Here is a 19,275-nt window from a genome sequence, read left to right as displayed (position 1 = left end):
TAACTGTTCTCATTTTAACTCAACTTGAAAAATAAAGAATTTTAAAAATCTTAACTTGTAAAGTAACATGGAGAAGTGAAAAAATAAAGTTTTTTTTCTTTCTTTCTTCATAATCCTCCTCCTATCACTCCCTTCTTTGTCACCCAGCCCTGTCCCTCCTTCCTCACATCACCCAAAAGCAATCCTCCCCTCCTTCTCTCCCCTTCCTCTCATCACTCCCACCCATCCCTTCCTCTCACCCCATACTCCTATCACTGACATCTAGCCTCCCTCCCTTTCACCCCATACTCATATCACCCCTACCTATCCCTCCCTACATCTTCCTATCAGTCCCACCCAGTCTTCCCATCCTTTTATCACTCCCACTCATTCCTTCATCTCAATTTCATCCTCCTATCACTCCCACCCATCCCTTCCTCTCCTCTATCCTTCTCACGTCATACACCTACCACTCCAAACATATGCATTTCTCTCTTTTAATCCTATCACACCTAACCATCTCTTCCTCCCTCTTCCCATTATTCCCAGCCACCCCTGATACATCCCTGCCTCTCACCCCATCCTCTGATCACTCTAACTCATCCCTTCTTCTCACTCCCAACCATTACTTCCATTCCCACTCGTATCACTCCCACACCTAATGTTCTCTCTCTATTCTTTTCACTCCCATCCCAGCTTCCCCACTCACTCACTCACAGCACCCTCTCTGCACACAGGGCCCTCAAAGCTACCCACACACAGCAACACACATCAATACCATTCACTCAACGATATCTACATACATCACTCACAGCTACCCACACATCATGCACTGCCACCTATATCACTAAACGCTACCCAAACATATCACTCTCATACTCACACATGGCACACAGACAGATACAACACTCACAACCACCCCACACCTACACAAAGCAGTCACCTCTCTCACACAGCATTCTAAAAAATATCCCTGGGTGCACACCCTAATGAAATGTGCTGAGCATTACTTTAACCATAACCAGGGTATTTTCAAAAAAAAAAAAATTATTATTATTATTATTATTATTATTATTTTGTTTCCATCTGCTGTATGTTGCAAAAATGTGCTTCAATGCTAATTTTTCAGACCCTATATACATTATTTTAGGGTAATTTTACGGTAAAATAATTATACTCACCACACGTTCTGCAAGATGAATGAGGGATAATTACTTTAATGTAATATACAATTGTAATTGTACGTTTCACAAGTTGCTAGATTAGTCTCCAAACCATGGTACACGAAGTGTTTAACATAATAACCGTGTAATAAATGTTTAAATCCCCAATTGATTTTATTCAAGGTTTTATGCAAACCTTGGTACCTGTTTTATTTCAAAAAAGGTGCAAAATGCTATAAGTTGATGTGCATTTCACTTTTCACGTGACTATTCTTTTACATACAGATAGAGATAATACATCATTGCTGTTTAGGTAAAACAAAAAAATATAGGAATTCAAGACCTTTATCCTTATGTAATTTTTGTGTTCTGCCTCCATCACAGTCCATATAAAAAGAGCTAGGGATATTACAGTAAAACTGGCGGAAGTTACAAAGCAGAGCTGTCTTTGACCAGAGCTGCTGGCTGAAGATGAGCTGCTCGCCTGGGTTGTGACGCCCCCTCCTCCTACTCCAGCACGCCCCCTATCCTTATAGCACAGAGAATAGGAAAATAGCTAATTCGCAACTAGAGACAAGACAAGTACGGTGCCATAGAGTCACTGTGCCAGATCATTGCTTGTCTAATGCTGAGATAGAGTGGTCCTGAGGAGTTGGATGGCTGAGCCTGTGGGAGCTGTGAAACCCTGAGAGTTTTGCTTTTACCTTCCTGGTTCCAATCTGCAACAGAAAGATCTACTTGCTACTTTGTATCAGCCTCGAGTGCAGCGGGAGAGTAGAGAGGGTCCGCATCTGATTGGATCTGGATATTAAAACTTGTTGCTGGGTCTCTGCTCAGAGGAAAGATGGAGCTATGTACAATGCTCAGTGTGATCACCGCGTGCCTGTTCTCGATGGGAGTTTTGCTGGGTAAGTGGTCTAATACCACCAAAGTGAGCATAATGGGATAGTCAGGGTAACTGGAGTGAATTTTACCAAATGTGGATTGACTAAGGGTTAAATGCTGGTAAAACCATCTTTATGTGTGTGTTCAGAGCCGGGACAAATGGACGTGCTTTTCAATAGTTAACTGATTTATGTCAAGACCCCTACAAATCAGAATATAAATCCACTAATGAGATTTGTCATCTTATTTTGGGTGATAGGGTATGGATTTTGTAAATGTACCAAAATCACCAGTTCGTGCCTTTATGGTTCAGTGTGTGATGTGAGTGGGACCAGGGTCTGCAGCAGGTGATCCATAGGTAGTGGGTCATGGATTTCACCAGCTGCCATTGAGGTTTTTTTTTCTTTTTTAAATTTGTTTAAATTTACCTTTTGTTTTGGTTATATTATTTTGTGATAAATGCAGATTGTCTCTTCAGAAAGACAGTCTGTTGTGGAAGGGATATACTCACTAAATATTGGACTGCGCATGCAATCATACAATTCTGGAAACTAAGCTCAGAATAGCATACTTGGAGAAAAATAGTTGGGATTTTTGCTTTTTGTGGCTAAATTATTGCAAGTAGTTTGTCAATTCGTTATTTAGTGAATAAACCCCGTGTCAATGAAAATAGAAGTGTTTTTATATTATCATTTTTTTATCAGCTTATAATAATAATCAATGTTTGATTGAATATCAACTAGGATCATTGTAGGATCCACTGAATGTCAACTAAATGTGCATTTATGTTGCTGTGTTAAATCCATTAAATACATACATTCGAATTTAGGGTATATTTTATTATTCTACTACTAACAAGGACATTTGACTGTTTGTACTCTATACTCATAACTTTCTGAGACAAGGAATGCTTGTGTATATTATGATTGTTAGAAATTGGATATAGTTCATATATTTTGATGCTCCAAATATTTTCAGAAGTTGTGTTTTTCTTGGACAGGAATTATCAAAATTAAAAACAGTCAGTAGAAGTGTTTTGTGTTCAGTTTGGAAGAAAAGCAAACATCTGTTCTATGGAATCATTTGTCTTTATAGACTATTTTATTATCATTATTAAAAATAATATGATGCACCATATTTCACAGTACTATACATTGTGTAATAGAGAACAAAGCATATGGTAAATTATGGCATGCGATTTATAGAGGTAGCTTGACTCAACTTTTTTATTTTGTTTTTAAATCTTAAAAAATACATTTTAGATTTTGTTCTTTTCAGTTTGTATGTTTTACATAATTAATAAATTGCCATCTTGCATTATTGCCCTCAACATTGTGGATAATATGTCTTTGGTTTCCTCTTGTCATGGGTCTGAACTCTTGGGTCATGCATTGACCACAGATTAATATTCTTTAGGCATCTGGTAGTGAAGAATGCTCCTATGTCCCTGGTATATAATGCTTAGATGTATGGTACCTGCGAGACAGCATGACAGAAGATCACAGCTTGCCTTTGTTTACAGTAACAGCAAATGGAGATGTGTATTTAAAAAAAAAAAAATATGTAATTTATAGGGTGCGATGACACAATTTATTTACAATTGTAATAAAAATGTTTTTAAAAGGCCATCACGGTCAGACATTGTTAAGATCTAAGGTCAGATTAAATAACAGCACTTAAAATAATGGTTTCCATGTGCAATCACGACTGATGTAAGGAATGCCTTAAAAGAGATATGTACATTTTGTCATTCCACTATAAGGCGTAGAAAGCTTGTTTTATTATTAATTGGTACCTCAGGGCAGTGGTGGTTGAGCTTGTTACTGTGGTGGGATGGGGGTTGTTTCTTGTATTCCCATGATGCTTAGAGTGTCTATAGTGCAGGGTCAAGTTAAATTATAACTGTATTTGGTTATATGCACTAAAGAAATATTGATTCCAGTTGGTATTAAAAAAAAATATATATATATAGATTTTCTATCTGCTGGAATGTTGAAAATAAAAATTGAGTGCCACAGGGTGATAGTCACCCTTCCGCTATCCGAAGAGTTGACTGTTGCTCTTTGGACCAATGATGTTAAGTGTTGCTTATCGCCCCTTTAAAAAAAAAAAAAATGTTAGTGCTTATTAGGGTGACAGCAATATTGATTTAACACCTTACAAAGCAGCTCAGGCATTTATCACATTAGTCTAAGGCAAAGTTTTCCCTGTCAGTGTGTTTGCAATCTTTGCTTTGTATGCGTTGAGTTCAGTCAACATGTCTTTTGCAGTATTTAATCACAGAACGTGATTTAATTCTGAGCCATGAGAATAGTTTATTTGCCAGGAGCATTGAGTTTGACTTCACTTGTGTATTAATCCTGGCTGTTTATTCTCCTTTCTTTGTGATGTTCAATCAATCTTGAATTGCTCTAACCTGTTTGCCAAAGACTTGTTCCAAGTCTTTTGCAGAACTTTCTGAAGTCTTTGCCTGTTCATTTAGATCTTTCTGTTCTCACATGCGGATGTTTTTGAGCAAGATTTTTTTTCTTCTTTTGCTTGAGAGACTGTCCAGAAATCTGTCTGAAATAATCTGAGGTAGAGGTATACAATTTGTCAAATTTATTTAGCTACAGGCTAAATGCTTAGATTTATATGACGCCTTCTTAGGAGCAGAGGTGGGCTTTTTATGTGCTTTTTCCAGTTTGTCTGGTAAGGCAGAGCTAGACATCTGGAAAATAAAAACACAATAAATTGCGTAAAATAAAAATAAAATTGTGCTAGAAGCCTTTAAGCAGATATTTATCTTATCTTAACGACCTCAGGACCAAAGGGGGGGGGAGCCTGTGACATGGTTCATATGTTTTGACAAGCATCCTTGCTGTCAAAGGCCAGCAAGGCATACATATGCTCATTACAATTTACATTTTTCACCAAAACTTTAAATTCTGACTGCGCATGCACAGTAGTGTGGTCTTCTTCCTGATTGACGCGCCACCCAAAAGCTCCTACTTTGATTAAAACCGGAACCTGTTTCAGTGCTACATAACCCCGAAGGATTAGGAGGTCGGCATCATGCAGATCGCCACCCAGGGAGCTATCTGACTGACTTCCCCAAGCATCAGCCTTCACCAATAGGGAAAATAGTTAAGGAGGCGGAGTGGGCGCAGGGCCAAAGGCCAGCCAGGCCAATCAGTATCTCCTCATAAAGATGCATTGAATCTATGCAGAGTGTGGAGATGCTGAACGGCAGCACTGACCCAGAAAGCACCTCTAGTAGCCATCTGAGGAGTAGTCACTGGAGGTTCCTTAGGCTGTAATGTAAACACTGCCTTTTCTCTGAAAATGCCTGCAGGGACTAACAACACTCACCAGAACAGTAGTTGTTCTGTTGACTATAATGTCCCTTTAACTATTATCAAAAAAGTTTTGTTGAATGTTTTTAAATTGCTGGTTTGAATTTTTTGCAGTATGCATTGCTTAGGAGACCTGCTCACTGCAAATATGATCCTGGCTTTTTCAATTTCATCCATTAAAGGAACACTATAGCGTTAGGAATGCAAAATTGTTTTCCTAATGCTACAGTGTTCCTCTGCCTCTGCGCCCCTACCCAGTGATTAAAGGATTAAAAACCCTTTTTTTAATTACCTCTTTCCAGCGTCGAGGGACATCACGCTGATGAAGTAACTAATGCACATACCCAGCAAGAGCTGGACGCACATTAGACCTTCCCTATAGGAAAGCCTTAAATCAAAGCTTTCCTATCGGGATGTGAAGACGGTGGACATCCTCATGCAAAGTGAGAGGACATCCAACGTCATTTCATGGAGTTAAACTCAGTGAAAAGCAATGAAGCGCCTCTTGTGGCTGTCTGGAAGACAGACACTAGAGGTTGTCCTAACCCTGCAATGTAAACATTATAGTTTCTCTGAAATTGCAATGTTTTAACTTGCAGGGCTAAGGGGGATAGGAACAATGCCCCCAGGCCACTTCATTGAGAAGAAATGGTTTGTGTGCCTATAGTGTTCCTTTAACAGTTGATAAAAGGATTATCATTAAGTTGGATAAAAATAGTAATACTTGATTGGCAGCAGGTTAATCAAGAGCCAACAGCAATGTGATATATTTGATATGCCATTCAATGACTAAATTAAGACACTCCTTGGATATCTAGGGTGGCCTATAAACAATGTCATTATTGGATTGATGTATCTGAACAGAAGCATTGCCAAAGCTAGCCATTACTAGTTTAGGTACTTCTAACTTGTAATGTGATGATTTAGAAAAATAGGAACTGTGTTGCGTTTACAAAAAAAATCTCGGAATTTATGCCTGCTTGCCAATTTTTGACCAAATATTTGTAATTCTATTGCCAGTTTTCCGACAATTCCTGGTCTAGTTAATATTCATAAATGTCAAAGTATCCCTATATAAACACTTAATTCTGTATGAGCTTGAACCTGTTGGTTTAATTCTGAATACTATAAAAACAGAAGCACCTAAGCAATGTGATCAGCAACTTAATCCAATTAAAAGTACTTTCAGCTATTTAAGAGCAGCTGGAAGACTTTAGGAAATTATCACTATAAGTACTGTTTACTGTAGCATAAGCATTTTCTAGGGTAGTAACACTTTATCTTTCTTGCAAACACCAACTTTTCTTTGATCGCATAGACCATGATTATAATGCCAGTGGCCCAAAGAAGGATGAAAAATAATTGCACTTGCCATAGAGGCATTTTTTTTTTTCAATAAATCTACATTAATGTAATTTACATAAATGTTCTAAGTATAAAGGAGAAAATTATAGTAAATAATAGTAATTGATAAAAAAAAATGTAAAAAGCAAAAGAAATGATAAATTACAAAATCTCAGCCTTGCAAGTCTTTTCCACCAGATTGCTTAAACATTCTAATTCTGTCATTTTGCAATAATGCAATTTTGCATAATGCAATCAAATGCTGCTTGAGAAATTCAGCATGCTTAATGTCTGCGGTTATCCGTAGTCTGGTTATCAGGTCTCACAGGATGGGCAGAAAAAGAATAACTTTCCTGAAGGGCAGGATGCCTTCTGGCAGGTCTCTTTCCCTCACCGACACATGGCTATTTTTGTTTTCACTGGATATAAGCACCAGTGTGCAGGCTACATTCGCAATTTGTAGTACGTCCTGATAAATACCAAAACATGGGCCTCGATTTAATAAGCTTCCAAATGATTTGATAATGTTAGGAAAACTTACACATGTATTATTTGCAAAACTTCATACAGAAGTTAATGGTAAGTTCAATAGATAAATAATTTGTAAAGTACTTCTACTAGTAGTCAGTCGTTTGAAAAGTTTATTAAATCGAGGCCATAGTTCGTATGTCCAGCCTTTCGGTTTTACTTTCAAATCACTTCAAGTATTATTTAAAAAAGAGAATTGGAAAAGAAAATTGAAACATTTATGCATTTTAGGAATATTACACTATACATACTGTATGTTGAAGAATGTTCCTTGTATTTTGAACACAACATTATTTGAAATGTTATTCATTTTGAAGGCTTGTGTGAGGGGAGGGCTGGCAAGGGGGCCAACAGGCTTGAAGGGATTGTGTGCACAGTACCATTCATTTTCTGATTAAAAGCCGCGGGTGGTGTGTTGGATTGTCTATCAGCCAAATACTGCAAGAGTGAGGCAGCAGGCAGGAATTATGTAAGGCCTTTTCTAGGTAAAAACCTTATAGGTTTGTCCTTGTTTGGTGGCCCATTAGGATATTTCTGCAGTGTCAGGGGCTAAACACACTTCCAGGCTATGATCACGTGCACACATATATGTGTTAATACTTCTTCATGCAGCACGGCTGTACTGATGGAGAATGCACCTTGTGGCTACAGTAGCCTCCATCTATGAAACCCATATCCATATATTACAAAAACAATGTAAACACGATAGACAGACAGATTTCTACAAGTTTTATGTGTAAAAAAAAAAAAAATATATATATATATATATATATATATATTTTTTTTTTTTTTTTAAAAAGACTAGTACTTTGTTCGTGCCCCCCGGGCCAAAAATTCACAAGGCCTGAGACACTGCATGCATAAGATGGACTAAATTATGCAAGGTGGTAAATCCTTCCTTATTATGGCTTTGATTTAATAAGCTTTCCGAATGATCCAATACTGCTAGAAAAACTTCCCAAATGGCTTACCTATCACATATTTTTTAGTCACCATCACATTTTTGTACATAAATCATTTGCAAAGTATTTCAGTATTCATTTGGAAAGATTAATAAATTGAGGCCTATGTCTGACCCACGGTTTACAAATCTCTGCAGTTATAAGCCAAGTTCAACAGATTAGGTGCCATAACAGTCCACCATGCCGAGTTGTTATGATGCTTAGATGGATCCTTTTCAGTCGAGAGGGACAGCAGGAATTAAATTTCCAAACCTGGAAAATCTATAAAAAAATCCAGATTGTCTGGTGGAGAATTATTGATGTGTTTTAGGATTAAACCCTTCCCCTTGACACACAGGTAGGTTTAATCAACAAAATGCGAATTCAAAGTGACTTGTTCATTTCAGGTCAGAGTAGTTGAAATGAAAACATAGATGACTGCATTTTTCCAGGTCAGCTATTTTGACCTTAAATATGAAATTCAATTGAATTCTCACTTTAGTGAATAAACCGGATGTTGTGTAAAGATACTTTGCAAGACGTTTCACGTAGTGAAAAACAAGGTGTAACAGACAAATCAGAGTGAAGACAAAAGCTTTCTATCTTGCCCTAAAGGCAGCACCAGCACAGGAGCCGTTCAAATTAGTTTACGTTCTCAATGAGTGTTGTCACACACTGATGAGGCCAAAATGATTGTCTAAGATAGCCGTGTCTCCTAAAATGGAGACTTTACTGACATTTTCTGATCTGGGATGACTCAGTGAATCTGATATAATCATGGAAAAAGGATTGCACGCAATGACATATGTGAGATGTTTCTGAGTGGGAATCAACCATTATATAAGCTACTAAGCTTGTGTTTAGTTTGTCCCTCATAAATAAGAGCAGGAGGGAGCACGGCTGATGCATAGGGCATGCATGTGGTACATCCATGTTATGTGCACTGAGCTAACGCATGTAACTTGCTGGCCACCTAAAAAGTCACTGAGCACTAAGGAGTTTTTGCATACTGAGGGGACTCTAGCTTAGTCATAAGCTCGCTCTGTCTTACTAGCAGCAGAACAGAGCAATAACCTAGAACTGCAAGACTGTAGGTCCACATCAGGACTTTAACACAGGATCTGGGATAGTTGGGAGTTATGCACATTGGCAATTGTCTATCATTTCCTTGTATCATTGTAAATATAGTTTTACACCCTGATTATGTTTGAATGCATTTCACAGACATTATGTATCAAGTTTAATCACTACAATTACTCTTTATTGGTGATTGTCTCAAAAAAAATGAAAAATCTAACCCTTGTTTCTGTTGTGAGCCTGCATATTGACTACACTTATGCCAGGGAGGCCAAATACATTATAACTGGTTTTATGCAGTAAAAAAATAATAATAATCCGATTTATATCAGTAAACTTGAGATAAACTGAGAAAAGTGTCATCTTACTATTAAGCAAACAAAAGCCCCAAATTAAGTTAATGACATGTTCTACAATGATAAACATCAAATGTAACAATAACCTAGCCTTATAACTACACGTTGATTTGAAATGATATATATTTTTTATTTTCTGCCTTTCTTTGTAAATTTAGGAGAAATACATACAGCAATATATAATTAAGACAACAAGAACTGTATTTTTCAGGTAATACAGCGTGTATTTAATAACAGTGAATGTAAGCTTAAAGGTGACATGATTGTAACTGTATAAAGCTAACTCAAATCCCTTGGTGACTTTACTTAATCTGTCATATAACTCATTCAACTAAATCTGCAGCTAGCATAATTGGGCCTCATTTAACTAGACCTGCCGGAATGTTGATGCACTTTGTATGTTTATGATCTATAGACCTAAAAGCCAGAGTATGTGGTTTCAGGGTATAGAAAGTAATTATAGGGTTGTTCTTCTAGACCCATCTGCTTAGAATTACAGAGCACTTTAGTATAACCTTGAGACAATCTGGAGCCCGTAGAGAGATCAAAACAACAGCTGCCAAAAAAAGATGAAAAAGAGAAACAATTCAGTGTTTTATCAAAGGCTGAATCTGGTTTGTTGGGATTTTTTTTTACACATACTATTTATCAAAAGACATACTGAAACAAGCACATGAAGAATGACAAAGGTCCAATAGGTAACCAGAACCATTTTTGTTTGTTGCAAAGTATTAAACATATTTATCAGGAAGCTGCATTAAAAAGTGGGCGTCTTTATGTATTCATTTCAATCTCAGGCCCTTTTTAACACATTTCCAAAAGCAACAGTGGTCTATTTTATCTTAACGCCATTCTTTCTGCAGGCCTTGTAAGGCTTAGTAAGAATTGAAATTAGCTTGCAATGGTTAAAGGGGGAAAACGGTGTATATTAATGCATTCTGTAGATAATGCATTATAAAAGAATGCAAAAAAAATAAAATATTAATAGAAAAAAAAAATTGTATTTTCTAAGATCCTGATAATGGATAGGCATCTTATATAAACTAATTGCAGCTTCTGGTAAAATCTTGGCCAAAAAAAGTGAACTTATCCCATAAAGCCAAGTCCACCAGCAGATGATGGGATAAGTAGTTTATCCCCCAGCTGTAACAGCAATTGGAACTGCTCTAGAAACTGATAGTCAATGCACCATATATTTTATATATTTATGCAGGGTCGAGTTCATAGTATTGTGAAATGGCTTTGCACAGAAGTACCGCCAGGGATAGGCAACTTTTGGCACTCCAAATGTTGTTGGCGATATCTCCCTTGATGCTTTGCCAGCATTATGGCTATATGAACATAATGTGAGATGAGGTCCAAAACATCTTGAGTGCCGAAGGTTGCCATCCCCTGAGTCCTATACCATAACTTTTGAAATAATGAATGAAGTGATCTCTTGGTACTTTGTTTACTGTTGGACTACAACTCCCAGCATACTCCGTCTCATACTACTGGGAATTCTAATCCGACATCAATGATACATGTGTGAAAGAGCACACTCAAATAGTTAATCATTTAGATTCATTATTTTTGGCTCATCTCCACTAATTCACTATATCCACATTTCAGTCACCCTTAAATCCTATAAATCTCCATTAAATTGTGTTTATAAAAGATGATCATCTTATAGACCATATACAGCTGCATTGTACAAGATGACAAGTGAAAAGCATAAGCCCAGGGGACTCTCAGAAGCCATCTCTACAGATAGGGATTTTTGCCTCTCAGGAGCAAGGAGTCAATTTCACTAGCTACTCATACATGTCACTAACTGGCCTCTCCCAGGGCCAAATAGAGCACATGTCTTAATACTAGCACCCAATGTGAACCCAGGTCTATAGTACAGACTCTACTTACTGTATGTGGACATTATGCCCATTTACATGTGGAGGCTGGTGCATAAGTATAGGTGAGACCGAACCCTCAGTGTTTTGAGACAAGAAAACCCCGAGCAATGTATTGCTATGGTGTGGACTATAATGTGTGTGTTTTTACAAGAAATAAACGTGTTATGTCTGTCATGATTATATCTCCAGGTTTTTTTCCTACCTTAATTTATGACTGCAGGTGCTGCTGAAAGACTAAGCAAACAATTGTGTCGTGATATTGAAACATTTTTGAAGGAAAACATATCAATAAAACATATTTTCTGGGTATATCGTCCTCTGACTTGCTTAGTCTGCTCTAACCTGAGGTCTGACTTATTGTACCTATTGGCTTTGCATTGGGCTGTCAGATCTTGGAAGCCCTAAAAACCAGGACGGTTAATAGACCTGACACCTAGGTCAGGTCTTTAGGTGGAAACAATCTTTAAACTGGAGGTTGTTTCCCAAATATTTCTATCCATAGATTTATGGAGTTTATAGGTTTATGACATTCAAAAGGGCGTAACCTCTTAATGAGTCAGGGGTTGAGTACATGGGATTGTGGGCAGAGTCCAAAATGTTGGGGGCAGACAAGGCTGAGAAGTGGACATGGGAGGGGCATTTGACACCTGTCACCAGCATGCTATGTGTACTGATGGACATCCAATATGCATTAAAATGACTCCCCATTAATTCTGCCTGAAGTGAGTTCCACCTCACCAGTAGAGGGGTGGAACTCTGCATTACATAGCCAAACAATGAACTTCAAATCTGTGAAATGGTCATGGTGCTTGGAGTAACACTCTGCCTTCACTGCCACATGCAGACATTATTATGTTAAAGTTCCATAAGCATGGTATTTGACCATTATAGTTACCTGTTTATGTCATACTGACTGTGTGCAACAAGAATCGTATAGCTGCTACGCAAACCTGCTATTTTGTATCCTGCAAATATGTTACTCTTCAAACATTAATATATCTGCTGCATAGTGAGTTATTGTTAATGGGACAGTCTGAACTCAAAATTCATTTATCTTAATGAAGTGATTTGGGGGCACATATGCTGCTGTTGTAAAAAAGTGCAGTTTCCGAGAATTATGAGATTTCAACACCACACCTCACCACTCTGTCATAAAGCCACAAGGGGCGTCCAACACAATTAGAAATACTAAAATGAATATATTTAACATATGTTGCTGGCATCTGTGTGCATCCAGTGCTTCTTCATGAGAATTAACACACACACTCACTAAACACCAACCTCTAAGCTCACAAAATGTAATCGTTTTTAAAAACACACTCAAAATGAAGGTATAGTCTCAGTATATGATTATACATAGAAGAAGCCTGCCACAATGCCGATGTACCCCATTTTTGGCAGGTCCTACTCTAGCCGCCTAATGCCTGTTTCTTCTTTTAACATTAACCCACTTACTTGGGAAATCCATCCTCCTGGGATGCAGAGCAAGGTTAAATAGGGCCCTGGAATGAGGCACCTGTGACAGGTAGGAGTGCAAAACCCAGGGAGTTGGTCTGGACTCCAAATTTAAAATGATATGTATATATTTGAAACCAGGAAGGCTGCACTCACTTGTACATACATTCATTATAAGGGTGCTGTTGGGATAAACTGATACAATGTGCAGAACCCAGCGCACTCACTAAACACCAACTTTTTTTAGAAACAACTAAATCAAAATATATTTTATTGTGCTCCTTATATGTTCTGTTATTGAAATGTGTTTGGTATGTAACAAATACATTTTACTTTGAAAAGTTCTGAACATATAAATGGTATGTAGAGATATGTGAGTGTTTATTGCATAAGATAATATTTATCTGGACCAATTAAAACTCTTTACAGTTTTTGCTGGTCTATGCAATGGATCACTCAGTTTTCCCAGGAATCCTATTTATTTCTTGGCAGGCTACTTTCTGAGGTAAAAAAAGAGCCTGCTGGCACCCCCTTCTTTAATTACGCACAGCTCTTCTGGCACTGTGGGCTCAGTTTTTTAGATTTTTGAATGTTTATCACTGATACATACTGAATATCAGCCTCTAAAATGTACTGCAGTATGTAGAAATCAAATGCTGCAGGTAGGATTTGAATCAAGAAATTCTGGCACAGCCAAGGAACACCTTGCAAATGAGAAGAAAAATCAAAGCATTGTTACCTTGCTACTATTCTGTGTATGGTTTCCGTTTGCTGGTTGCCGGGTGCATCGGACAGAACTAATAACAGTGATTGACAGGGAATTAAGATGGAGCTGCCCAGTTGCAGAAGGTGTACTAATTTTTCTACATTTACATTTATTTCTCACATCTCTATGATATGTTTGCTAGATAGAGTGGTCACTGGTCAGCATAATATAAAAAAGTGACAAGACCCCCTTTAAAATCAGGCTTGACCTCAATAATCATTAATCACACAACCTCAAGGTCAATAGCCTGAGATCTGCGACCTGCATGTTTGACTTTTTTTTTTTTCTTTTTTTTGTGCAGTGGTAATGATAGTAATATAGAATAACAAAAAATGTGCGGTATGTTATACATTGCCTACAAACTCTCCCAAACCGGCTCCAATAAAGGTAGCACCTCTGCCACCTGCATCAGCTTTTCTGTTGACTTCATAATTCAGGTTCTTTTTACATTACATTATACACAGCTTGCATAATACGCTTCTATAACTTCTTTACCAGTTTACATTCTTTACCATTTCACATTTTAGTATCAAGAAACTTCCTCCGTAGCAAACAGAACATGTGGAACAAACCACAGAATATTCTATCACTGTTTACCATGTTACCATCCCACATAACTTGTTTGCTTTGTATGAGAAATTGCAGGTGTCTGGAAACAGACCCACATCCTGGTATCCCCAGACAAGTGGTTTATGTTTGAAAGCGTTATTTTCAGGTCACTTGTCCTTGAAGTGTTTGCTGTTTCACATGCGGGTCATTGAAAGACAAAACAGTGATACAATGCACTAAATAAGGTGTCTAGAGAAATCTGTCTGAGATAGCTGAAGGCAAATATGGTGAAATGTGACAAATGAGACTGCTATTTACATACTTTAAGGAGAATATATCATGAACAATAGGATTTTTGTTTGGTACCTTTAAATGCATGGCCATGCCATGGAGTCCATGATTAAAAAGCAAACATTAGTGACAGATGTATTCTGTTTTTTTGTTGTTTTTATTTTAATTGTAATTTATTGACTTGGACTCATGGCATGTACGGTCCCATGTTGTCTTTTTTGTCATACACTTAATCTCCCCCAGGAAGGCCACCCTCAGATCTCTTACTAACATATTGCAGTATAGAAATAAATGTGTTTGTCGCAAAGACTATATTTTATAACACACAAAGGTAAAGATGGGGGGAAAGGCTTTGTAGGGGCAAGAGTTAATTTACACATTTTGTGACACTAACAGGATGTTCTGAAAGGTCCAGTTGTCTATAATAATCTACCCTAAAGATAGGTTTAATTATCCAATTTGGATGTTTTTACCAAATTTTAAATTTTTATTCACAAAATTATAGACCAAGATCGTTCAGACGGTATATATTTAAACAGGAAATGTGTTTTTAGTGTTGCTATATTGGCCTTCCAAACTCTCTTTAGTGAGCTAATCTCTACTTAAATTACTCTTGACTTGCAGAGTTATTCACCCAAGTGTGAATACAAAGTTAATTTCAAATTTTAGGCTAAAATAACCACATCGAAAACATAATTAAAAACTTTTTGAATTCAGCAATTGTGGACTCAAATCTGAAAATCACTTTGAATTTACTTTGATTTGCATCTGTCCCCACCTTTGTGATTAACCCTGCATTCATCTCCTGCACTAGTCTTTAATACACACGTCAGTGCTATCAGAGTTATTTACTGAAGAGAGCATTCAAATGTAAGGCCAGACTAGCTGAACTTAAAGCTTTTACTGACTTAGAGATGTTTTCCTGTTCAGCTAGTTTGACCGTAATTTTGCAATTCACTTGGACTTCACACTCTTAAATAACCCTGTAAAGAATTATCAGGAATTCAAAGTGAATTTCACATTTAAAGCCAAAATAACTGAAATGAAAGCATAGATGACTTGTATAATTTCTCCAATTGGCTATTTTGTCCTTAAATTTTAAATTCACTTTGAATTCCTGGCAATTCTCATTTTAGTGCACAATCCTGCATATCATCGTCTACAACTGTGTTTATATATATATATATATATATATATTTATTGCAAACACAAATTGCAATAGTGGAAATGGTTGTATAAAACATACAGTTATATACAGCATATTTATGGATCCACTTAGTAACTGTTTTGAGTTTCCTTGAATGTTTCAGGTAAGACAGTTTATGCCAGGCCTCATCTGTATTAATATATAATGGGGTGTCCAACACTTCTTACTTTCCTTTAACTCTATTAAAACTACCAATGGTCTACTGGCCCTTTTAACGCTTTCAATTTTGATATCACACTAAATCCAAACAAATCTATCACTTCTACCTCTTTCTCTGACCATAGAAAGTGGAGGAAGGAGAATCCAAGTCACTATGTAATATAGTAGCAAGAGGACTGGGTGGAGTGGACTATCTTGGCAATGAAAAAGGTGAATGTTAAACAATCAGGGCTGGCGGCAGGCGTTGAAGCCAATCTCAATAGCACAAATGAATTTAATCAGGGCAGTAGATTGAGTCAAGGGAATCTGAAGTGATCAACGTATGCTTCATTGGTCTTCCCACAGATATTTTCATGTAGATAGCTAGATATTTCAAGCCAATTTCCTCTTTTAAAGCTTATCACCTGATTATAAGTCTAACAGACTATGCACTAATTTGCTAGTCTTTAAAGGGATCCTATAGTGCCAGGAAAACAAATCCGTTTTCCTGGCACTATAGGGTTATTAGGTCCCCCCCTCCCTCGGAGCCCCCCCCCCTCCCACGGGGCTGAAGGGGTTAACCACTTACCTGAATCCAGCGCTGACGTCGGCCTGCGGGGGAGACCTAATGCGCAGTGCTTTCCTATGGGAAAATCTGACGATGGAGGTCTGTGAGGACTTCCAGCATCAGATAACCGACCAAAGGTCGGTTTGGATTCCAGAAGCCCTATAGTGGCTGTCTGATAGACAGCCACAGAGGGCATACTTAGAGCTGCAATGCACTAAGGGCAAAAGGATCACAGCACCTAGACTTCTTTAATGAGCTGAAGTGGTCTGGGTGCCTGATATTTTACAATGTTCAGCTATACAATGATAAAAATTTTAAATATGCTGTTTTTAAGAGGACAATCTTAATATTGTGTTTAATTATTCTTATATTTAACTAATATGTATTTGTGAAGTATAAACAATAAAATGAAAGTATTGAAATCCGCACTTCTTTAATCGGCAACTGGGTTGCCTCTATCTTAGCTCTCTGTCAATCCTTGTTCTTGACACCTGTAAGCGAGCATATATAGAGAAGGTATAGAGAAAAGAGGAGAAATAAAATAGTTTATTTTTCTCTTCTTCATTTGAAATATTTGCTCTGGCTTTGCCTTCTCTGAACTGGATAATTATATCATAGAACTCTAAAATAAAATGTAGCATCTAATGATGAAAAAAAATGTTAACACAAGTTATAGGTGACTGCCAGTGTTTGATTTAATGGTATACATTTAAACAGGGAAACATGACAGGTGCAGTTGTGAGTCCTAAAATGTAAACATTGAGAAAAGAACTGAAGCACTACAGAGCTGGCAATCGATATTGCGTATTAAAACTGGGTAATAACATTAAGCACATTTGTGGGTTCATCATACAAAAAATTACAAATAAAAATATTTGATCAACACTGCTGTTAAAAATGAGAATGCTAACATACGATTAGAGGCATGAACAAGGTTTGTCTTTGTAAAAAAAAAAAAAAGAAGAAGAAAAGTTGTAGGAAAAAAAATATTTTCTACATGCTTTGAAGCCATTGAATCAGCACCATTGATAAGATGACCGTTTCTTGCCCGGAGCCAGTGGTTGGAGCTTTCCGGGTATAAAGATCATGCCCTTTAGTCAGACTGTATCTTTTGTTAGAAGCTGCCAAACAAACGCCAATTAGCACATAAAAGCTCTGAGTGAGATGTCTCCTCCATCAAAAGTGCTGAGCTGTATGTGGGTTTTTTTCCAGACAAAACATAGCTTTGTTCTCGGTATCAGTGCAGATCTTTTTTAGAGAGAACTTGAGACAGAGATGTGTTTTGTGCCTTTCATCTTTCATCTCTTGTCATTTTCAAGTATAATGGTCCCTTAATAAACAAATAAACATCTTCTTGGCTAAAAACAGCAAACCTACAAGATAAGTCACTTCTAGCCTGTGAGTTCTACAGAGTCACCAAACATTTACCACATCGCGACCCCCCATTTAAAAACACACACCTTGAAAACTAGAATTAATTCAATGTTTCATAATTCTTCTAGGTCATTTCACAAGCATCTTAAAAGGAAAAAGCATCAAATTTGTAGGGAAGGGCTCTCTGCAGGTTTTAAACATTTCAACATAATTTCCTGTATTCATTTAAGTTGTGAGGCACTTTCATTCATGTGTTAAATGAATTAAACTATGTATCAGGATCTACTGTGAGATATACAGCTTTCAGTAGATATCTGACAGCTAAATTTCATATCCTAAAAAAATCTGCTTCTCGTGATTCAGGTATATGCATAGTGGAATTAATGGAAGGTTTGAAGGATCAGGAATGGCTGAGTTATCTCAGTCTCACCCTGTTGTCTGCAGATTGATGTTGTTTGGGCCATGGATCTAAAAAGGCTTTCACTGAACTAGATACTTGACCTTACCGTGGTCAGAACAGCAAGAGTCATAGTAGGTGAAATAAACAAGAGTACATCTTAAATACTCCTACAAGTATGCTAAAGAGTGGACATCCTATGATTCTTAGTTTACACGCAATTCACATGCAGCTGACTCTAGATAGGCAAAAGATAAATGAGAAAAACTAGATTGCTCCATGGGTGGTCGGTGGAAGTGATCTATCTGCTCATAGGTTTATTTCCAGCAACCACAGACTACATGTGACATGTAGAGGTATCTGGGTAACCATCAATCCAGTGGGAAGGTTTGTTGGAAAATCCTTTAGACAAATGTCAGAAATGTGAGTGAGACAGGAACAAAATACAAAGGGTATCTATAATCACACAGTGCGCATGGTGGGTGCGGTATTAAGAGATAAGATGTAGGATTAGTTCCCCTTTAATTCTGCTGAACTCTTTTCATATATATAGCTGGATTCTTGCCTAAAGGGGAGTAAGATGAAGTCCTTTAAAGCCATAAAACACACTGTACATCAGTGAACTGTTTCAAAAGTCAGTCTAATAGCATCAATTATAGTAATTACAAAATAATTCTTAATCTGGGTGTTCTCATCTGAGGTGAGCTCATCTGTAAAAAAAATAAGTAAAATATTAGAGCATACAGATATCTGCGTAATCTCCAACATTGTTATCCTAAACAGTTCTCCAAATGTATCAGTCATTTGGGAGAATGTAGCAAGCTGTGATAAACTGAATTCATTTTACTCTGAGAATACTCTACAGCAGGTATAGAGATGCTGCAGACTACATCTCCCGTGATGCTTTGCCAGCATAATAGCTGCAAGAACATTATGGTAGTTGTAGTCAACAACATCTGGAATGCTGAAGGTTGCCGACCCCTGCTCTACAGGTTGTTCTTCAGTACCTGTGTTCCACTCTTCGTGTTCACTA

The 19,275-nt window shown here is 37.3% G+C and overlaps 1 protein-coding gene across 1 annotated transcript in view; it reads left to right on the top strand.

Annotated features, from left to right (window-relative positions):
• Positions 1-1,719: 1,719 nt before the first annotated feature.
• The window catches only part of APCDD1 (APC down-regulated 1), a 39,631-nt gene continuing 22,075 nt past the window's right edge, over positions 1,720-19,275 (top strand). Inside the window, exon 1 of the mRNA XM_063450467.1 lies at positions 1,720-2,050. Within this exon, the coding sequence (XP_063306537.1) occupies positions 1,987-2,050 (64 nt within the window). The 5' untranslated portion in view covers positions 1,720-1,986. The remainder of the gene's footprint in view (positions 2,051-19,275) is intronic.

The sequence above is a fragment of the Pelobates fuscus genome, chromosome 4 (assembly GCF_036172605.1).
Source record: "Pelobates fuscus isolate aPelFus1 chromosome 4, aPelFus1.pri, whole genome shotgun sequence".
Classification (NCBI taxonomy): Eukaryota; Metazoa; Chordata; class Amphibia; order Anura; family Pelobatidae; genus Pelobates; species Pelobates fuscus.
Note: the sequence above shows the minus strand (reverse complement) of the source record. Positions and strands in the feature narration are given on the sequence as shown.